Raw genomic sequence first — 24095 nt, forward strand, 5'->3', positions numbered from 1 at the left:
TTCTGGCGAACCAGAGCAGTGCAAGGAAACGCCGTTTACTTTCCCGCCAGAGTGGTACCTATTTATCTACTTGCACTCTGATGTGCTTTCAAATTGCTAGGTTGGCAGGAGCAGGGACTGAGCAACAGGAGCTCACCCCGTCGTGGGGATTCGAACCACCGACCTTCTGATCAGCAAGTCCTAGACTCTGTGGTTTAACCCACAGCGCCACCCACGTTCCAACAAGGGGTTCTTACCAGGAAACTATTAGAACACATTTCAATCTGAACAAGCCAGACTGAATTGCGTATTGTCTTGAGAAACTCACATGAGTTTTCTGCTGTGTAAAGGGGAATGTAAACTCTGCCAGGGAAAGGAACTTGCTCACGCAACTGAGGAAGGATATTAATAAACAATATATCCTCTCCTGCCACCCTGAACATTCCCACAAGATGGAGATTAGAGAAATTCACACAGGCTTCCAAGAGTCAGATGTTTGCTAGATATGTAGATACATTGCTTGGGGTATGGGGGAGTGTGCAGGGAAGATTTCCATTCCAAATGTGGTTGGAGCCCTGTGTGCTGCCTTTTGTACAAGGATCATCCTTGATCACTTAATCACAAGCCTGTGATTAAGTGAGAAGAAAAAGTCTTGACTTGCAGCTGCATGCTACATATCTAGTAAATGTCCACTTTGTCCGTTATTCTCCCCAACACCTCATCATGCTGCCTGCTAACCAGGAGGGAGAAGATTAGGCTTCTTACAACCAGTGAAAAATGCAGAAGAGAGATTAAAAAGCTTCTCTTGTTTTGTTTGGACAAGCGTCCTTTGAATTTCTTCTCTTTGACTCCGTCCTGAAGGCAGACACTCACACTTCCTGCATTAGACTCTTTCCCCTCCAGCCAACTCTGAGCCCATCTAGGGTTGGACGTAACTGTCAATTTCAATTTGTCTCAGTTTCTTATTTTTCCAGTCTTGTGTCCCACATTTCCATATCAATCTGCATATATATATATATATATATATATATATATATATATATAGTCAACATGAAAATTCAGCAACATTTTAGTGTGGCTGTCTGCAGCGGCGTAGCGTGAGTTGTCAGCACCCGGGGCAACGCAAGTAATTTGCGCCCCCTAACCCGGGGCAAGGCAAGTAATTTGCGCCCCCCCAACCCCTAACCTACGAGTTGCCGCTGGCGCTGCCGCGCAAACAACGCTGCTTGCCCGGAGGAGGATGGAGGCAGAAGCAGCCGCCGCCTGTGGCTGGGCCGAGGGGATGGCGGCGGCGGCAGGGTGCAGAGGCTGCCCGTGCCCGGCCAGGCGTCTGTGGCGGCGTCGGCGCTGCTGCAGCGGCTGCTCCTCCTGCGAGCAGTGAGCGGAGCGCAGCCACAGCGACGGCGGGGGGCGCGCGCGCTAGGGCGCAAGGCTGGCGGTGGCGGCGGGGAGCCGGCCGAGGAAGGAACTTGTCCCTTCCCTCTGGACTCGCGCCCCCCCAGATGTTGCGCCCGGTGCGGTCGGCACCCCTGGCACCCCCCACGCTACGCCACTGGCTGTCTGCACACTGTTGCGTGTGCAATGTTGTCCAACATGCAAATTTTTGCAAAGCACTTTCCCCTAATATAATGCATTTTTGTACGTTTCTTTTCATTAAAATATGCATTTTTTGGTGAACATTACTTGGCTGCACAACTGCATTGCAAAATTCAGAGAATTGCTAATTGCGTGTTCAGACCCAGAAACCTCCCCCCTAAATAAATTCACACATGACTCAAATTTTGGTTTTGTTTTTTGGCAGAATTTAGGCCACAACTTTATTGATTACAGAAAGTGACTGGTTGCATAGGCTCTGGTTCAACTAGCTCCCTGCCACGCAGGTAGCGCTGATCCAGGGTTCCAGCATAGGTTAGCCAAGGGTGAACACCTGGATAAGCAGAAAGCCAGGAACGGGCTAACTCCACCACCCAAATGTCCCCCTGGGCTCAGGCACGGGCACAACCCCTTCTCAGGGGTTGACCAAGCCATCGAGTCCCTGGATTCCTTTAACGGAATACCCTTCACATAGGGATGGCGAGAGCGTTCTCCCATCCCTATCACCTGAACCAGAGCCTATCCGCAACCTTACAAGTTGTGATGATTTGCTACGCAGCAGGAGAAACCCAAATGGCACCAGCCAATCAGCCAAGTGGGGAAAATTCCTGCCGTGCCCCTGTCCCAATGACAGACGGCACACGACGGCATAGCAAGGTCAAGCGCACAAGCCCTAAAAATAAGGAGAGGTGGGCAGGTATTCCAAATGCACACACCGAAAGAGGAAGCTCTGGGTCACGTGCATGGGCATAAATAGGTCCCTCGAACCATTTGGACTGCGTCCCATTGGCCAGATTGCACCCAGCTACAAGGGACCTACCAATCGGGTCTTGTGGCTGACCAATCGTACCCACCCACAACACAGGGTGTCAGTTGTCCAGGTCTCACCGCAATACGTGCCCTCTTTAAGGGAGGATCCGATTTTCATAAGATGGCTGTGTTTCGGTTGGTGTTTCGGTTCCCAAGTGCAAATTAGGGAGGTTTGCCTTCTAGTGTGAACCAAATATAATCTCACCCCCACCCCCAATTCCTAATTTCTACACTTTCAGACAGGATTGGGGTGGCATGAAAATGCCAGGTAGCTCCATCTCCCACCAATCTACGGTAATCTTCTCTCTCCAACTAGTTTTTCCTTACTGACCTGGGCAGTCAGGAGTTCCTGTGGTTATGTCTCATAGTATACTTACTGAAACTGGTAAAATTAAGAAAGACATACCGGTGGGCCTGGAAGTCCTCTTCGTCCCTCTGGTCCCTACGACAAAAGGAATATTTGTTACTTTAAAGGTCCTAACTTGATGCTACAAACATTCACAGGCCTGCTTTTTGACGAGGGAGCAGCTCATGGAGCCCTTGGCCTGTTCCACGCTGCTGCCACCAACCAACATAGGCATGGCACCATCAACATCCTTTTCTTCCCTCCGCCACCCCTTCCTCCATCTTTGCAAGACCACCATCCTTCTCCCCCATTCCTCCCCATTTCTCCTCTTCTTCGTCATACAGTTCTCTTCCCATCCCCCCCTTCTGGTAACATTTCTTATCATTGCAATAGCTGTGGCCTCTCTATTATTATTATTATTATTATTATTATTATTATTATTATTATTAATAATAATAATTTATATCCTGCCCTCCCTGGCCAAAGCCAGGTTCAGAGGGGCTAACAACAAAGAAAAATAGCACAGAGTACATTAAATCACACAATGAATTAATTGAAATACATTCTAAAATCAATTCAGCATCAAATTAATGGCAACCATTGGGCTAGAGTTCTATGAGGATTACAGAAGGAGAGAGGGGGTCAGACTGTGCCTTGGCCAAAGGCCTGGTGGAACAGCTCCGTCTTGCAGGCCCTGCGGAAAGATGTCAAGTCCCGCAGGGCCCTAGTCTCTTGTGACAGAGCATTCCACCAGATTGGGGCCACGGCCGAAAAGGCCCTGGCTCTGGTTGAGGCCAGCTTAACCTCCCTGTGGCCCGGGATCTCCAAGATGGTTTTATTTGAAGACCGTAAGGTCCTCTGTGGGACATATAAGGGGAGGCGGTCCTGTAGGTACGAGGGTCCTAGGCCTACATCTCCTCTCTGCTTCACCTTGCATGGGCTTTGAGAAGGAGGCCACCCCCCCCCCAAGTCAGGCATTCTGCATTCATTTTTTATTTTTATAAACTCTTAAGTTTAATAAGCCTTTTCAGCTGCTATGGCAAACCACAGCAGCAGTGCAGGCAGTCTTGTGGCCATCTCACCCAAAATATCTGGAAGACCTTGACCATCACTCCTAAAATGCTTCTAGTTGTGTGCCCCATTTGAGGTTGGCTTGTTATAAATGCTCAGACAGGATTTATGTGACATTTCACAAACAGGGACCGTAAAGTAAGTTCTCCATTGTTTTGGATACCGAAGATGTGGTCTAGTTTGGAATTTGCTTAATCTTTTATTGACTAAGAAAACCCAGGTGAGCTACATTAGTCCTTACACTGTATCCTGGAGATCCGTTCTCGCCCATAATACCTTGCGATCCTTTTTCTCCCTGCGGATAGAGAATTTAACTTTACATCACAGCAATTATTTCTGCAGCAATTATTGTGGCTCTTAATCTTTCAGCTTTTCACACTTTGCAGTTCTGTTGGGACAGACACAGAAAGAGCAGGCACATAGTTCACCTTGGTGGGGAAACGTAATGTTCATATACGTGCCTGAAGTAGTAGGAATAAAAAACATAAATAGGGAAGACCAAGAGTCAATTGTTGCAGGATGACTACAGTACTACTATCAAATGGTCACTGATGGAACAATAGCAACTCTTATACCCTTAATGGTCCAACTGGGTCAAGTGACAAGCTTGCTACCAGATAAAAACATCTCCAGCTGATTGCATGTAATTTAATCCATCTATCTTTGTTTCTGGATTTCTCACAAATCCCACAAGCCCCCTATCTAGAATACATGTAAAGTGATACTCTGTGCTGGTTCTTGTATCAATGGTTGAACAATTGATATATATGATTACTGGGAAGCTTTTAATGTGTGGTGTTCTGTTGCATTTTTGTATATTCTGTTGGAAACCACAGAGAGTGGCTGGGGCACCAAAAATAATTTTTTATTATTTAGAAGAAGAAGAAGAAGAAGAGTTTGGATTTGATATCCCACCTTTCACTCCCCTTCAGGAGTCTCAAAGCGGCTAACATTCTCCTCTCCCTTCCTCCCCCACAACAAACACTCTGTGAGGTGAGTGGGGCTGAGAGACTTCAAAGAAGTGTGACTGGCCCAAGGTCACCCAGCAGCTGCATGTGGAGGAGCGGAGACGCGAACCCGGTTCCCCAGATTACGAGACTACCGCTCTTAACCACTACACCACACTGGCTCTTTACCACTAGGATTGTCAGAGAATTCCGATGAAAACAGAAACGGGAGCAGTAATTGCTGATTTTTGCTTATTTGTCCCATGTCCAGTACAGAAATCAATCCATTTGTGGTTTCTATTGCATTCGGTACACAAATGAGAAGTAACTGATTGTTTCCTGCCCCCATTTTACTTCCTTTGCATCTGAATTAACGGGGTAGAATAATATAATCACAACACAATTTTTGTAATTTACTCAATTAATTATGTAAATGACCTAAGTTATGTAAGTTATGCAATATTGCCATGGTGGGTAGTGAGACAAATACAATAGTTTTTGGTGGAAGGTGAACTGTAGCAGAAGAGAAACAGTGATGCTACCAATTAAATTCTTCCAATTAAATGAATTGAAAATTCTTATCTAAAGCTGTGATTAATGAATCAAATTATTCATCAAATCAATTTATCCATTTTGCTTGTAGTCATCTTCATTTACTCATCAATACCTTATAGTAAGGACTGAACTTTCAAGTGTTCAAAAACAAAAAAGATATAAGCAAAGCTATAATTATCAATAGTTACCCTGCTCCCTTCTGAACCTTTGTAACCTTTTGCTCCTTCTACATCATCATCCACTCCAGGATTTCCCTAAATAAATAAATAAAATAAGCTGAGGTTTACTTTCATGAAGATAAAACCAAAGTGTTGAATAATACACAGAGTAACACAAAAGTTGCCATTCATTGTGTAATCAAGATCTGAGATATAGCCACCCTTAAGGTTTTTAATTAGTTGAGAAGCATGCATTTTCTTTATATATAACAAGAATATTGTAGTGCCCTTTCATATTACTGCTGAATTGGAGCAAATTCAATCAGGTTCCCCCCCCCCCCCCGGATTGACATTTGTTCCGATTTATCGCTAAAGAGCGGATTTTCCAGAAGAAAGCGGAGGATCAAGGGCAAAACCACTTGAGTTGGACCCATGCCTGGAAAACATTGGACAAGCATAAAACTGCTTGGACCCTTGGTTTCTAGGCAGAGGAAAAACGTAAGACTGGGCGAGCCCTAAGAGATATGTATTTTAGTGCATTATAAATACAATCAGAAACTGCCAACCATATGTATGGTGTAGTAGTATGTTCATGGAGTGCGGAGAATACTTACAGGATCTCCCTGGAAGCCTTTCTGACCTTCATCACCAGGAAGTCCACTTGGTCCTGGGCTGCCCTGGAGATGGAAAATAATTCTGTGAAAACCTCCCAGATTGTCTGTTTGGACTTGTGGCTGTTTTAAAACCAAGAGAATTGGGACCTTGCTACCCTTTCCTGTACGGTGAGGCTGCCCTTTGTAACCTTCACAATTGACGTTTCTAATTGCTTGATATTCGGCGGCACTGAAATATGACCCGGAATCTGCAGGTGGTACAAAATGCTACTGCTAATGAATACTGGGAAGTGAGGGCATAACCAATTTCTTTTTCAACAACTGCACTGGGTACCTGCTAGCTTCTGGACCCAATTCAGGAGGCTGATGTTTACTGTTAAAGTCCTTCATGCACGAGACTCCATATCTCTTTGTTCCACTAGTAACACCCTGCTCTATATGCATTCATTACATGAAATAGATATCAAAGGTAAGGAGCTGGGCATTCCCTGAAGTGTCCCTCAAGACTGTAGAATAGTCTCCTGGTGGAGGTCAGAGATTCTTCTATTTCAGCCTTTTGTTGGGACTATTAAAGCCATTTATTTCAGGTGACATTTGGCTGACTGATTCTTATCTATGGGATGCCATGATTTTCAGTGGTGGCTGGGACATGCTAACTAATACAATTATATCCAGTTCTCAATTAAGCCATTTTAAACCATGTGGAATGCATTTTTCTTTGTTGTTGTTTTGTTGTAAATGTCATTTGTGGTTTTGGTGCCTTCAGGTGCCATCAAACTGGTGTGGAATAGCTCGGTTTGGCGAGAGATAGTTAGCTTGGGGCACCTGATAGATTTTGTAATATTTAGTAAAGGGTAAAGGGACCCCTGACCATTAGGTCCAGTCGTGACCGACTCTGGGGTTGCGGCGCTCATCTCACTTTATTGGCCGAGGGAGCCGGCGTATAGCTTCCGAGTCATGTGGCCAGCATGACTAAGCCGCTTCTGGAGAACCAGAGCAGCGCACGGAAACGCCGTTTACCTTCCCGCCAGAGTGGTACCTATTTACCTACTTGCACTTTGAGGTGCTTTCGAACTGCTAGGTTGGCAGGAGCAGGGACTGAGCAACGGGAGCTCACCCCGTCACGGGGATTCGAACCGCCGACCTTCTGATCGGCAAGTCCTAGGCTTTGTGGTTTAACCCACAGCGCCACCCGCGTCCCTTGTAATATTTACAAGGTCACAAAAAGTACAGCAGCTTTCCAGATGGGAGATGCCACTCAATATAGGCAGTTCAGAAACTTTCCCCCGAAAAGGAAAGACATATATATTTTCCCCAGATTATCATATGTGGAAACTGGGAAGCCCACCAAGCAAAATGCAAAGCTCACAATGTCTACGTGTCCCTGTCAAAATTTAGCGCCAGCATTTTATGGATGAAATTGCAATATTCCCATGCATGAGACATAGAAATTTTTTCAATATCTTAGGAAGCCCAACTATCCTAAACTTCTTACTAGTCTGTGCGTACTAAACCTATTCCTTTCCTTTGAGAATTATGTAAAAGTTCCTCACTTATACAGTACACTGGCTTACCAACTCTGCTCAATGTCAAACTTGGAAGCAATGATAGAATTTGAAAAGATACCTGCAGGCCTGCATCCCCCTTTTCTCCTTTGTGTCCTGGGAGTCCATGTGATCCCTTGAAGAAGATTTTGAAAATTAAATTATTTCCAGAGTTAAAAAAAGACTGCGACACAAGGAGGTGGAAAATAACTTACCTCTTCTCCCAGAATTCCATCAAGTCCATCATCCCCTTTCTCTCCCTAAGAGAACAAAACCAGGCAATGAGTTGCACTGCTACTCAGAATAATCAGCCTGCATAAACAGTCCAAGAAAAGTAGAATCTTTGTCAACTCCAGCACCTGACCAAAGCCTAATAAGGATTTTTATTAATAGTGTCAGAAGCTTGTCCTACACTTGAGTAGGATCCTGGCAGAGACACATGCCCGATTGGCATGTTCTCTCCCTCCTGGTCTTTCGTTCTGGAGCTTCAAAAGCTTTCTTCTGCCCAAACATCACAGCGACCGATGCCAACAGACATCGGCACACTTAGGGATCCGAAGAGTCTTTGCAGCTTGCGTAACAGACCTCAGCAACTCAGCATTTTGGCTAATCTACTTTATTTACATATAAACACACACGGAGCCCTGCAACATGGCTCTCCCTCTCTCTAGCATCAGACAGCAAAGAGAAAGAACAAAGGACAATAGTCCCACTTAACAGAACACAGTAACACAAACATCCTGTCTCCGTCACTTCCCACTTTGTGGAGTCAAAATATACACCATCATGTGATAGGCAACAATCCCATGACTGCAATCATGGAGCAGGAATTCTGACAATTTTTAGGGCCCCCCTCCTTGACCCTGTGTCTCTCTATGATCCACTCCCAAATCTGCAATGTTATCTGTCTCTAGTTTCACATCCTTTCTCACCTTTTCTAAAGACCTAACCCCAGCCCAGAACTAAGAAATATAAAATATGCAACTGAGCCAGTTGTTTACATTAGTTTACTTTGCCCATAACAATAAGAATTCTGTTTTGTTAAGCACTAGTCATAAAAAAACCTTCCAGTTAGGGGAGGGAAATAACTCACTTCTGGCAACCTTATACAAAACAGAGACCAGAAGGTTTTGAATCGGATCTTCCTATGCCATTACTATAGATCAGGGGTCTGCAACCCGCGGCTCCGGAGCCGCATGTGGCTCTTTTACACCTTTGCTGCGGCTCCGGGACGGATACTAGCGAGGGGAGGAGGCGTATTGTGCGCCCCGACACTCCCCACTGTGGCGGGCGCTGTACTGGCTGTGACGTCGCATGGGGGCGGTGCGTGCATTAGTCACGCACCGTCCTGATGTCACCTTCCCGCCCGCTGTCAGATCGGACATTAAGGTAAACAATATATGCAGTGTTATAATTGTTTTAAATGTCGCAGTGGTTTTGCGGCTCCCAGGTTTTTTTTCTTCGGAAACGGGTCCAAGTGGCTCTTTTTGTCTTAAAGGTTGCAGACCCCTGCTATAGATGTAAATCCTAGATTCATAGCCCATAATTTGCTACTTACTCTTGGGTTGCAGAGCTAACAGAAGGGGAAACGGCGCAGAGCAGGGGCTGGTGATTGGGGTGTGATGGCCAATGGCCAACTGTGGCTGTGACATGTTGGGAAAGGCCTGGTGGGCTGGCCAGAGAGGGCCTGGTGGACCAGTTGAAGTCCCCAGGCTGAAGACTTCCCAACACTAATGTAGGGCTTTGCCTCACTGATTGGGAACCCACCTTTGCCTATGAGAAGGCAAAATCTTTTCTGATATCCGATATCTAACAAGTGAGTGGGTTCCAGTTCCTCTTTCATTCAAAACAATCTGAGACAAATCACACCTCAAGTGGCATGGGTGGAACTCCACATGGAACTCCACCATGCATCTTGGCAAGGTCATATATTGAAGAGGAATAATGGTAATGGAGGAGAAGGGGCTCAGTCCTTTCCACACTAGCCATTTTTGTATTCAAATTCCCCTCTCCTGTTCCCCTGTAGCTTTCATATTTATATCTATGATAGTAAGTGTGCATCTGGAACCCTGCATGGAAGAAAGCATATGCAGGGATTTTGAGAAGAAAATGCAGTTTGTGGGGGACTTTATGTTGTCACACCCTAACTCAAAATCTGTGTCTCTTGAGGCTGCTCCTCATTTAAAAAAATAAATAATGGTGCTTTTTAACACTCATTTCATGTAATATGTAGCTCATCCATTGTTGTCGTCATCATCATCATCATCATTATCATTATAATTCCAGGAATAGGTTTCTAAATCTTTCACATTCACCAAACAATCCCAATGTTTTTGCAGACATAAGACAGCACAGACAACATTTTCTTACTGCACCTTTCTTCCAGTTCGGCCTTGTAGCCCCTGAAATATTCAAAACAAAACAAAACAGGTGTTCATTAAATGACAAAACAAAACATTACAAAATCCGTCTTTTGATTATTACTTTAATTGCTTAAGTGTATTCCTACCTTCATTCCTCGACTGCCTGGGTCTCCCCTGTAGCCTTGGGGTCCCTCTGGCCCAGGGAATCCTCTGGAACCCTAAAAGAGAAAGACAACGTCAGTGGAAACAAGGACCCTACTATGAACTGAAAAATTATTTTAACGTTGATATAACTTACTGGCTCTCCATCCTCTCCTGTATATCCCCGATGGCCGGGCAAACCACTAGATCCCTGAAAATAAAGTTTTAATAAAGAAGTTCAATACTGAAATTTGGGAAGCATTCAGATGAAGTGCTTTCTCTAAGAGTGGCTCGATATTTAGGAAAAGGTGCAGTCTGATAAATGCAACTTCAGTATTCTAGAGTGTAGAATATTTGCATGCAAGTTGGAGACTTTTACTTTTTCTAAAATTGAAGGGACCTCGTACATTACAAGTGTTTATCTGGGATGCACAAAGTGTTGTATCGTTTCTGATATTTGGTTGGAAGCCGCCCAGAGTGGTTGGGGAGACCCAGTCAGATGGGTGGGGTATAAATAATAAATTATTATTATTATTATTATTATTATTATTATTATTATTATTCACTAAAACATTACCACTGCATGGAAGGCTGCCTTCATTTCCTATACAGTTGTACCTTGGAAGTTGAATGGAATCCATTCCAGAAGTCCGTTCAACTTCTGAAACGTTTGGAAACCACAGTGCGGCTTCTGATTGGCTGCAGGAAGCTCCTGTAGCCAATCAGAAGCTGCGGAAGCCCCGTCAGACATTCAGCTTCCAAAAGAACGTTCGAAAACTGGAACATTCACTTCCGGATTTCAATCATTCAGGAGCCCATTTGTTTGGGAGCCAAGGCGTTCGAGATCCAAGGTATGACTGTAGTTTGAATTATCAAATGTTAACTTGCAGAATTAATAAAAAATAAAATCCAAGCATTTCTGTTTTCCTTGATTAGCGTTCGGCAAGTTTCTACAAGCTAAATATTAGATTTAAAATGTAAGTTATTTTATCAGTGGCATATGAACTCCTTGAATGTTCAAATTAGGAAACTGGTAAAGGCTTCCACATGAAAGATACTGCATGTGGAAAGGAGTCAACATACACAGATGGTTGTAGTAAATTAAATTATGCACAAACATCCATACCTGTGATCCAATTTTCCCTTTTGATCCACGGGGCCCTTCATCTGGCATACATGTACAGAATTTGCAGCAGCATGTTCTCTCAGCAATTTGTGTCTTGAAAAGAGGAAATTGTCACAGATGAAACATATATTCTTAGCGTATTCCTGTAGCTTTAAACGTGATGAGAATTGAAATCACTGCACCCCATACCAATCACTTATTTTCTGGTCAAAGGTAAAAGGTAAAGGACCCCTGGACGGTTAAGTCCAGCCAAAGCGACTATGGAGTTGTGGTACTCATCTTGCCAAGGGAGCCGGCTTTTGTCCACAGACAGCTTTCCGGGTCATGTGGCCAGCAGGACTAAACTGCTTCCGGCACAATGGAACACCATGATGGAAACCAGAGCGCACTGAAACGCTGTTTACCTTCCTGTCGTTGTGGTACCTATTTATCTACTTGCACTGGTGTGCTTTCGAACTGCCAGATTGGCAGGAGCAGGGACAGAGCAACGGGAGCTCACCCTGCAGCGTGGATTTGAACTGCCCACCTTCTGATCGGCAAGCCCAAGAAGCTCAGTGGTTTAGACTACAGCACCACCCACATCCCTGTTTATTTTCTGGTATGAGGAGCATAAAGGAACGGACCTTTAAGCCTTTAAATGTCTTATAAACTTACCACAAAGGAAAACAGCCTGCTGGCAATATTTTGTGTACCCATACTTAATTGCTTGTTATATCCAAATCCCTTTCCAAATTCAATATCCAGAAGATCTGCAAAGTTGGTAACTCCTTCCAGAGCAACTGTTATTATTCCATCCAGTCCTGTTTGAAACATTGGTTGTTACAAATATGTTACACATATCTATTTCCCAGACTATTATTTGACCTTTTATTTTTCACTTCCTTATCCTGAAGGATTAACTCGCATGCTATGTATGATATGGTAACTAAAATGAGGAGAGTGAAGAATATATCATTTTTCACATTTCGTTTTTACAACTCTGGCTGGGACACCACTTAGTGGCAGATCAAAGAAGCAGAATAATCCTCTAAGTTTCTGAATTTGTTTGAACATCTTAGCACCCAAAATAGTTCTCACGGATGCAACAAATGGGATCTATAATTATATACGACTACAGTTGTACCTTGGAAATTGAACGGAATCTGTTCCGGAAGTCAGTTCGACTTCCAAAACAGTTGGAAACCGAAGCCCGGCTTCTGATTGGCTGCAGGAAGCTCCTACAGCCAACTGGAAGCTGCAGAAGTCCCGTCGGACGTTTGGCTTCCAAAAATAGTCCGCAAACCGGAACAGTCACTTCTGGGTTTGCGGCGTTCAGGAGCCAAAACGTTTGAGAACTAAGCTGTTCGAAAACCAAGGTATGACTGCAATCATAAACAATATCAGAGCGGTTTCTAAGAATTATATATGAAACCACACACTAAAAACGTATAAAATCGGAAATCACCTATTATGGAAAGATGCATTCTTAATTGCCTGACGGAATAGAAAAGTTTTCAGCAGGTATTTAAAAGTTAAACAAGAAGGCACACAATACTGGGCTGGTGACCCTAAGGCGGGGGTTGGCAGCCTAGGGCCCATGGGCCACAAGCGACTCACAGGGGTCATTTAACCGCCCCACGAGCTGCCCCCAAACCAAGCCACCCACTCAATGAGTCCCCGCATGCTGCGCTAAAGTGGTGCGGCATGGGGACTCACTTTCGTGGCGTGGGAAATCATGTCTGCACATGTCAGAAACTGAGGGCGCGGGCGCGATCTGGCCCACGGAGGGATCTCCGCTGGAGTGAACTGGCCCAGGCAAGGTAAACCTTGCTGATCCCTGCCCTAAGGCTTACTTTCTTTTTGTCAAATGAGGCTTTCCAACACAGGGAACAACCAGCAACACTCCAGCAGATGAGCTCAGTGATCAAGCTGGGATATAAGGTATATGGGCAGACTGTGGTGCCACATATTGGACCAGTTGGAGCTTCCAAACCAGGCACAAAGGCAGCCCCACATCGAGCACATTGCAGTAACCCAGTGTCAAGGCTACCAACACAAGGACTATAGTGCTAGCTGTATATTGCAGAGATACATAACTGCAACACTGAACCAGACTAGTACCCATGCTCAAGATGTGCTGCGCACATCCTGAATGTCATGTACGGGAGTTCCCCTCTCCCTTCCGGTGGCTCACCGGTAAGAAATAATGAGCATTTGGTAGATTTATAGTCTTTTTATTATAGCATTCTGCTATGAGCACAAACAGGCAACTCTCCACAAGGATATTAGCTGCCTACTCTGACTCCTCCTTGTGATTTCTGCAGCAAGGAGTGTGCCAAATGGAAGTTCCTCTCCTCCTGCGTCTCCTTTGTTCTCTGACACACTTAGATCTCTGAGTTTGGGGGAAGGGAGGCGATTCCCCCCCCCACTCTCGATTGATGTATCGCCCAGCTGCTTCCTCCCTTCTGGTTGCTTAGCTACTATATCATAGCTGGGCAGCTCCTTTCTCAACTGTGCAGCTTCTGTGTCTCCCTGCTTCTGGAGCTGCTGGAAGCAAAGGGGTGTGTGTGTGAATATTTCCCCTCCCCTTTTGTTAGGATCTGATCTTCCTGTGATTGCACCCTCCATCTTCCGATTCAGACCAGCCCCTGACACTGAATAATAATAATAATAATAATAATAATAATAATAATAATAATAATTATTATTATTATTTATTATTTATACCCCACCCATCTGGCTGGGTTTCCCCAGCCACTCTAGGCGGCTTCCAACAAAACACTACTATTAAACATTCAAAGCTTCCCTAAACAGGGCTGCCTCCAGATGTCTTCTAAAAGTCTGGTAGTTATTTTTCTCTTTGACATCTGGTGGGAGGGCGTTCCACAGGGCAGGAATAAGAATGTTATTATAGATTAATGCAACAAAATTTGTATATACCACTCGGTCATTTATTACCCTGAAGAGTCTCCATTTTCTGTCCCTTGAATGTCAAGGAATTCATCCCTCCAGTCTTTTGATCTGAACAGTTCTGCTACTCTGGGGATGAACTGAAGGCACATGACACCGAAATCTTGCTAAAGCTATGTGGGGTTGAGTTTGGTTAGTGTCAGGACAGCAGACTTCCCAAGTGAGTCCTGCTGGTGCACTTCCCACAGGCGACTAGTGAAAGAGTATGCTAGACTAGATGGAACATTGACCTCATCCAATAGGCTCTTTGTATGTTCTTAGTGCCTTACATATGTCACCTTGCATACCACCTTATTGTTATAGCTATAACTTATCTGCGCTATTTAACAAAATTAAAAGACGCCTGCTTCTTGGGGAAAAAGCAATGACAAAACTAGACAGTATCTTAAAAAGCAGAGACATCACCTTGCCAACAAAGGTCCGTATAGTTAAAGCTATGGTTTTCCCAGTAGTGATGTATGGAAGTGAAAGCTGGACCATAAAGAAGGCTAATCGCCGAAGAATTGATGCTTTTGAATTATGGTGCTGGAGGAGACTCTTGAGAGTCCCATGGACTGCAAGAAGATCAAACCTCTCCATTCTGAAGGAAATCAGCCCTGAGTGCTCACTGGAAGGACAGATTGTGAAGCTGAGGCTCCAATACTTTGGCCACCTCATGAGAAGAGAAGACTCCCTGGAAAAGACCCTGATGTTGGGAAAGATGGAGGGCACAAGGAGAAGGGGACGACAGAGGACGAGATGGTTGGATAGTGTTCTCGAAGCTACCAACATGAGTTTGACCAAACTGTGGGAGTCAGTGGAAGACAGGAGTGCCTGGCGTGCTCTGGTCCATGGGTCACGAAGAGTCAGACACGACTAAACGACTAAACAACAACAACAACAATCTGTGCTAAAACAATTATATTCTGATTTTATGTAACGTACCCTTTTTTCGAAGTTCTTCCGATTTCTTTTTAAGTACTTCTTTGTCAGCATCCAAGCCATCAGAGAAAACAAGCAAAACCTAAAAAGTATTAGAAAGGAAAGACTAAAACAGCAACTGTATATACCCTAAGAGCAACAAGATATATGAAAGTATGGTACAACTTCATTCATCAAATAGTATAATGGCTAGCTAGACTGAAAGAATAACTGCACATCTGGGGAATTGATTTTCTTTTTTTATATAAAGTAGAACTAGGGATGGAGGAGAAATTTCATTCAGTGTGCATTTAAATACATAATCCAAATGGCAGCTGTCTTTTGAAATCTGCATTTTTCTGAATTTTGTGATTTGGTTTCTCAATCAAAATATGTACAAAACGTATATTTGCCACGTATATAAAAATGCATATATTAGTGAAAATAATATACCAACATTCATTAGGGAAAAATATTCCAAAAATGCATATTTTAGGAAGAACCGCATCCAAAAATATTGTTAGGAGAACGTGCTCTAAATGACAAACTTTCATCCAGATCTTTTGAATTTATTTTTTTCTGAAGTGGTGCAGAAATGTGATTAACTGAATTTAAGATAGGAAAAAGGAGAAACTAAGAGAAGCTGAAGATTTGTTCCTTCTTAGTTAAGACTGACAGGCGACTACAAAGCAGATACAGTGATGGAGATTCGGATTATTCCGAAGGGTTAGCTGGCAAGTATGGAATAAAAAAACCTGTTTACGCAGCATTTAAGTACCATCTGTTGAGCATGAGAATAACTTACCTGGCTTCGCATGTGATTACCAGATACATTTTCAAATACATTCCAAAGGCTGTCTAGGAATTCGACATTGAGATATGATGGGCCGTTCAGCCTAACTTTCCGGAGATCCTCTAGGATTTTTTCATGGTCAACTTGAAGCGTCCGCTGGAAAGGTGTGTCAGTATTTTCTATTAGATTTGCCACACTGAACTGTGTTTTTGTTCCTTTGTTACAACTCACAGCCCCATAAGATGTAAAGTCTTTTAAAATATCAGGGAGGTAAGTCTCCAGAAGGTGCTGCTCATGGAAAATATGGTCTCCTGCTTTCTGAGATGAGATGTCGAATCCAATAACGACATCCATAAAACATACTGTTTTAGGGAAACACAAAGATTTTTTAAAAAAATCACAAATTAATTTTAAAAGTAAACCCTGGAAGAAGATAGGTACAGAAGGAGCAGTGCAGAACTGTATTCTAACAAACTTGAACCATTTATCCTTTGAGATTGGTTACTTCTAAGTATCTCAGGTGATATCTAGAGAAACATCTGTTTTAAGATTTTTTGATCAGTCTTTAACATCAGCAGTTCGGAGCGTTTCAGCCCTGTTTTTGAGTTTGTTTAAAATCTAAAACAGCTTATCTCATATTCCTTTGTAAGTTTTGTTAAACATTTTGTAAAGGCAATACTTTACAAAAGAGTTTTCACAGCCGAGTCCTCAACTCCTTATTACTACTGCTTGGCTTTCTTTAAATAGGGCTATGTCTAAAACTCATCATTAAGGATTTCATACCTTTTTTGTAAACTCAGGGAAGCGTTTCAGCCCTGTTCTTGAGTTTGTTTAAAATCATTTAAGGTTCATGATTTCTCTATTTCCTTCTGAGGAAACTGAATAGTTCAGTGAAACGAGGCTTGTAGCCGGCATCCCGTTAAGGCTTTGTTCAATTCTAGGTTAAATTTTTCCTTAAACTTTTTGATTTTTGTTATTTAGTTTAATTCTATAGTCAATTACTGCTCATTTCAGGGATTTTCACGGCATTTCATTTGTTTTGGGTAATTTCTTGTTTCCGCGACTGTCTTTTTTCTACTTGTTAAGATTTTTTACTGGCCAAGGAAGAAGTGGATTTATCCATACAGAGGCAAACTTGGAAATTTAATGGATGGATACATTTACTTGGGTTTGCTTGGTTTAAGGGAAGGGCAACCAAAGTTTGAACTGTCAAAGTTCGCAAGGAAATATGGCCTGCCCTCCCCTGACATTATGGGCTGGTTTTTATGAAGGTGCCTGCTGGAAAATACCTTGAGCTGGATGGTCGTCCTTAAAATTCCCATTTTAAAATTGTCAACAGATTATAAATGACAAGAGGAGATATTTGAATTGGAAATGAAAGAGGACTCTGACAGGTGGAATCTTGGACCAATTGGACTGAGCAGATATGAAGTAGTAGGAAAACATCTAGTGAAAGTGAACTATTAGCTTTCCATACACACAGAAGGAAGGAAAAGCATTTATTTTAGAAATAATAATTATTGATTTATCATGGATTGGTAATTTGTTGAGTAATCTCACTTGTAGATATTGTAAATGTTAATATATTGTACGTGCAGGAATTGGCAAGTGGATAGCTGATGGCTGAGGATAATGAGTTAAAAACAAAAAAATGTAATGTAAGGTTAGTTGCAAGGAATGGGATGTGAATTAGAAATAACTAGGAAAATAATGCAGCAACAGGAGGAAACTATGGATACATCAACAATGGAGTGTGGGAAACCAATTTTTGGAAAAATTGTATTAAATGTGCTTTAATTTGTGGTTGATTTGGGAAAAAAATGGAAAATCAATAAAAGTGGTTTGGCCACAAAAAATAAATAAAAATAAAATTCCACTGGCCAACCATACATACATTGAAATGGACTATATAAAATGATGCTTAGCAAATTTCAGCAACAGAAAAAAGTGATACTTTGAGCTGATGTACATTTGCAGCAGAATCATGTGGTGCAGCTTTCCCCCCCTGGACCATAACACTGCACAGTGCAAGGGGAGGTACTCTTCCTGGACTATACCTGCAGCTAATCACCCTCACATAAAAATGATTAATGGAGAAGGGTATGTTAGAACCCTTCTAGTTTATGTGTTAATCTTCAATATGCAGCGTGTGGGATAACCAGCCTCATATAATCAACATGCTCAAGTTAATGCATGAAGGGGTTAATACCATAAAGTAAACTGTCCTCCTTGGCTTAGCTATACCCACTTCCAGTCACTTTGGGAGAAACTAGGTAATCCCCAGTCTACCTGAGAAGCTCAATGTGTGAAGAGGTTTGAGCTGATTGCTCTGCATGGCGCTCACAAGCCACTTGAGCTCCTATACCAATAATTTAGGCACTTTGTAACTAAGCCAAGTTTTACTGCCTGTGCAAGTTTCTGAAGCACATGAATTTGGCTTTGGAGAGTTTGTAAGTAAACCATTTTTTTAAACTTTTCCTATGTTGGGAGAAGAGGGAAACTTTGGAAAGAAACTTTTTAAGGGGACATTTTGCAACTTACTTAGGGCAGACATATTTTAAAGGATATATATATATATATATATATATATATATATATATATATATATATATATATATATATTCTAACCAAAGCCAACACAGGGAAGGTGTTGGGTTGCTTGTTTTTAAATGGAACATTCACATATGAAACCCACACCAGCATTTTGGAGCAGTAAAGTTCAAGGAAAGGTGCCTGATATCTCACTCTGGTGCATGTATAGTAGATGTCCTCTTAGAATATTCAAAATGCGAGAAGTGGAAGTGACTCAAAAGCTCACACTTCCAATATTTTGAATATTCCTTATACAAAATTATTATTTGAATAATAATATTCAACACATATCTGACATAAAGTTCCACCTCTCATAACAAATATTTTTAGAATGCTAATGTCAATTAATTTTCACATTAGTGTTCTTACTTAGCAGAAGAACATTATAGAGGGGGGAAGAAGTGGATCAAGGTCCTTCTTAGCAGGCAAAGCTAGCCCCATTATTTTGTGGATTATCACCAATGGGCTTCAAGTGCCAAGAATGAAGTAATGAAGGGCCCTCAAGTGTGACAGTAAATAAGGACAAAATAAAAACAAAAAGTAGTTTTCTAAGGAGAAGGGAACAAACTCTTGGGGGAATGAATTTACACATGCCCAATTCCTTTTTATATTGCATTAGCCATATGCAATGATATTTTTCTAGAAAAAGAGGTGCCGGAACTCACTATGAACACTTCCCTTGATCTCTTATACAGTGATGCCTCGGGTTAAGTACTTAATTCATTCCGGAGGTCTGTACTTAACCTGAAACTGTTCTTAACCTGAAGCACTACTTTAGCTAATGGGGCCTCCTGTTGCCGCCGCACCGCCGGAGCATGATTTCTGTTCTCAACCTGAAGCAAAGTTCTTAACCTGAAGCACTATTTCTGGGTTAGCGGAGTCTGTAACCTGAAGCGTATGTAACCTGAAGCGTATGTAACCCGAGGTACCACAGTAACGGCAATGGCGCCCACCTAAGAGGGGCCAGAACTGAGTTCCAGTGAGTTCCGGCTGAAAAAAAGTCCTTGCCCTTTATGAAAACATAAATCTATTTTTACATAAATAATGAAAGGAGATCTAAAATGTTTTTGAACGGAGCTTACTTGCTTCACTTTTATCTTGACACACTTCTTTAGTTACGCGAGTTAGAATACTTGGCAGATCTGTGAAATTCGCCACAGAGTATATCCTGTCAGAGTCATCAGTTATCTCCATGAGTTTTGCCCGGTCAACCGTTCCCACTCCAATAGCGTGAATCTCGACACCATCGGCAGCCAGGGCTCTTGCACTGTCAGCAACAGGGTCATCGGAGACTCCATCTGTGATTAGCAGTAACTTGGGCACGACGTGTCTAGGCATTCTGCGTCTTGTGGAGTTGAAGAAGGCCTTCACTCCTTTGAGCGCCTCTCCAATGAATGTATTACCACCTTCCATCATTGTAACGCTAATAATTTTTTCTTGAAGTTCTGGTTTGTTCTGATAAGCGCCCAGACCAAATTCTTCTTCATATCGGTCAGCAAATTGGGCCATACCAACTCGCACGTTGTCATTATAATCAATTAAATCAAGCAGGCTTTTCAGGAAGACCTTCATCCTCTCAAAGTCTTTTGGGGGTATACTTCTGGAACCATCAATCAGGAAAACAAGATCAGCTTGGATCTCACATTCTGCAAGGGGGGAAACAATGTAAACCAAGATTTTTGTATTAGTACTGCAAAAAAAAGGTGAAAGCAACAGTCACATGGAATAACTTATTCCATGAAGGTTATCAAGTCCAGTCCACCAAGAGCTGTCTATTAAAAAGAGATGTCAGTAGCCACAGTAAGACTTTAAAACCGTACGGTACAACTGCCTTGTCTTGGTTTATGTGAATCCCTTAGGAGTCTTTGGGATAAATGTGCTTTAAATACAAAGTCTTAGAGTGGTGGATTCTATGTTAGTTTTCTTGGTATCTTCTATTATGATTATGATTATTAATAACATGGGATTCCACACCTGTATTCTGCAGCATCACAGTCCTAACCTACTCTCCCTCTCCTTGCTTCCTATCTGGGTACTCAGATAAGGATAATGCTTGTTCAGCCCCCCCAAAAGGGTTGGGGGTTTAGAATGAATTGTGCCACCTTCTGCTGTATACTGAAAACCAAACTGAATATTATTTTCCTCCCTCCATCCCTCATTTAAGGAACAACAACAGAACCAACCATGACAAGTTTCTAGTCCAAATAGAAAAAGTGAAGGTAAGGGGAGGGGGCCCCTTAAACTTTGAAACTTCTGCTGTTTTCCAGCTGAAAACTTGACACATCTCTGAGCTGCTCTTTCAACCTGCATCAAGAAGATGCAGGTAACCTCCATACAATATATCGTTTGGTGGTCTTCTGTGAGCTTTCTGAGGCAAACCGGCAGACAAAAATAGATCTCTATTGCATTTCAATGGGTCTTGATGAAGATGGCACAGGAAGGCTAGTGGGGAATTATTTCCTAGTTTGGTAAAAGAGGTGTTCTGTGGTTTTACTTTGCATGCGTTCAGATGAGTGCTGTGCTCAGTCGTGTTTTCATTATTCTGTGATGGGGTTGCATTTCCTGGGCTTCAAAGGAATCAACAGATTTAGACTTCGCCACACCCACACACCCACATCATGTACAGTCCTTCTATCAAGGTTGACTGGGAGTAAAAGGTGAGAAAAAGAATATTCAGCATGAAATCTAATGTAGGAAAGTCATGCTTCCTAAAAGTTATTTTAACAGAGTAGAACAGGACATGACTAAACAGTTGAGGTCCTGATGACAAAAGCTCAAGGCTCATGAGCTGCCCTGAAATCTACAGATCATGGGCAGTGTGTACATTTAAAATAATAATAATAATAATAATAATAATAATAATAATAATGGCTAAAGGAAGGACTAAAATATAATGTAATTACAAATGGGTGAAGTGAAATTATCACAAGTCCATTATCTTATAACTGATACAACAACCTTTTGAAAGAAAATGGGCAACTGGGGAATTGCCATGGAAAACTTTTCCATTTCCCAAATGTCTCTGGAAACACCAACTTTAACCACGCTACATATATGAGGATAGGCTGTTTCACCCCTACTACTGAAAAGCAACAACACGTAAACACAACAAAAGAGTAAGTCTGCACCTTACCTGGCCTTGAATTGTTGCATAGATTATCTGATAATTTCTTGGATATGTTTTGCAGTCCTTCGAATGTGTCCACAAAATACTGGTTTTCTTCTGATCCAGCCATAGTCAAAAGTTCATCAAGATTGGCTTCTTTTATCCCAATGGCCAAGATAGTAATTTTATCATCCCTGAGTTTTTTAGACACTTCCTCAAGTCTTTCTGTATCGTGGGATTCACCATCGGTTATGACCATAAGAATTTGGGAAACGCCCCTGTGTTTGCGGCTGCCCCGTGCCTCAGTGAAAAGAGCTTTTGAATGTTCAAGAGCCTCAGCAGTGTATGTATTGCCCCCTAAATGTGTGTCACTCCTGATAGCATCAATGACTGCTGATTGTGTGCTGTGGTCATCGAGATCAAACAGAATGTGTGGATCATCTGAATATTTGAGGGCTCCGAACTGAACAAGCTCCTTGCCAACATTAGATTTATTCACAATGCTAATCATGAAATTCTTCATGAGATCATAGTTGTAAGGACCAATGCTGCCAGAACTATCAATTACAAATACTATATCCAAACGCTCTAGCCTTTTGCACTCTGGAAAGCAAATGAGAGAAGATACCATCAATATTCATCAGTCATATTCAAACACCTTGTTACTCTTAGAAATGCAAGTTCATTGCACGTGGCAAAGTAAAGAATGCAATATTTCTCATTATTGCAATTATGAATGAGTTCATCGCGATGGTGCCAATGTTATATTCTATATTTACCCAGAGTGCATGAAGTGTGCAACATTGTGAGATGAGTTGGATATGTGTGCAAGCAGGTGGGTCGCCTGAGATGGAAAGATGCGCTTGCCAAAACCACCCAGCGAATTTGTGGCAACAAAAAGTCACAATTTGTAGCACAGTTAGCAACATTGCACTCCAATATTTGCAACTTTAGAAAATTGCTGTGTACATAACAATTCTATCTTTAAAATATCTGTATTTCTTTACAGACCCATTATAGAGAAGATTCAAGACCCCTATTTAAGAATCATTGAAGTGGTACATGACAGCATTAAGTCTATTTGTAAACTATCATTTCAGTGCAGTAAATGATGCATGGAGGATCCTGGTATGACAAGTGAATAAACACATTGCAGTTAGAAATGTATTATAGCTGAATCGGTGAAAGCTCAACACAGACATTTTGCGAGATTTGGGCAAGTTTCCTGTATCAAACAGCCTCAGCAGTAAAAGTGAAATACAAGCGATCTACTTTACAAAGTTATGGTCAGGATGAAAAGAATAAATTGATGTCGCGTTTCATCCAGGATATTAAAAAAGACAGCATAAGGCAAAACAACTGAAGATGGGAAAATATTGAAAGAGGCACACCTCTCTAGCAAAAAAGAAAAGAAAAGAAAGGTAAAGGACCCCTGGGCGGTTAAGTCCAGTCAAAAGCAACTATGGGGCTGCGGTGCTCATCTCACTTTCAGGCCGAGGGAGCTGGCGTTTGTCCACAGACAGCTTTCTGGGTCATGTGGCCAGCAGGACTAAACCACTTCTGGCACAACGGAACACCGTGATGGAAACCAGAGCACATGGAAACACTGGTACCTATTTATCTACTTGTGCTAGCGTGCTTTCGAACTGCTAGGTTGACAGAAACTGGGACAGACCAACAGGAGCTCACCCCGTCATGGGGATTCGAACCGCTGACCTTCTGATCTGTAAGCCCAAGAGGCTCAGTGATTTAGACCACAGTGCCACTCACGTCCCCTACCTCTCTAGCAGAACTGCCACAGAAATATGTGATGGGGGCATAATGAAATGTAATTTGACTTATATGCCCTAAAACTGAGTTTTAGATTATCTTTCTACTGGAAGATAGCATTTGAAGCACTGTCATTTTGCTGTTGCAGAACTCTCTCTCTCTCTCTCTCTCTCTCTCTCTCTCTCTCTCTCTCTCACTCACACACACACACACACACACACACACACTGTGCATATGTACCCAAGACCAACAGAAACAGTACTTACCCTCTTCAGGGTTGCACACACCAAACCTGAGCTCATTCTGTACCTTATTCAAAACATCAAAGTTCTCCACGTAAAACACCCTCTCAGGTTTCCCACTGATCTCTTCGAGCTGAGTTTTATTGGCATTAAAAACACCAACTGAATAGATTGTGATGCCTTTATCTCTCAGGGCTGTGGCTGGAGTTTTCACCTCATCTTGTGCTTCCCCATCAGTGATCAGGATGAGAACTTTGTGGGCGCCAGGCCGTGCCCCTTTGGCAGCCTCAAAATACTTGGAAATATTTGCCAGTGCTTCTCCAGTGAGTGTGTTCTTTCCGATAAGAGACATACTCCCAATAGCATCAATGATATCATTCTTTGTCAAGTACCTATTGAGGGGGAACTTTTCTTTGGCTGTGCCACTGAACTGCACAGCACCAACGCACATTTGTTCTGGGCCAATGTTAGATTTTTTCACAAACTCTGCCATGAA

General features: G+C 42.5%; 1 protein-coding gene across 1 annotated transcript in view; it reads right to left on the minus strand.

The window, feature by feature from the left end:
- COL6A6 (collagen type VI alpha 6 chain) overlaps window positions 1-24095 on the minus strand; it is a 172733-nt gene that overhangs the window by 23422 nt on the left and 125216 nt on the right. The window contains exons 18-21 of the mRNA XM_081164255.1: window positions 6074-6136; window positions 5490-5555; window positions 4041-4094; window positions 2789-2824 (exon numbers count right to left, since the gene is read on the minus strand). Coding sequence (XP_081020381.1) covers window positions 2789-2824; window positions 4041-4094; window positions 5490-5555; window positions 6074-6136 — 219 coding nt within the window. The remainder of the gene's footprint in view (window positions 1-2788; window positions 2825-4040; window positions 4095-5489; window positions 5556-6073; window positions 6137-24095) is intronic.

This window comes from Podarcis bocagei, assembly GCF_964188305.1.
Source record: "Podarcis bocagei genome assembly, chromosome: 12".
NCBI lineage: Eukaryota > Metazoa > Chordata > Lepidosauria > Squamata > Lacertidae > Podarcis > Podarcis bocagei.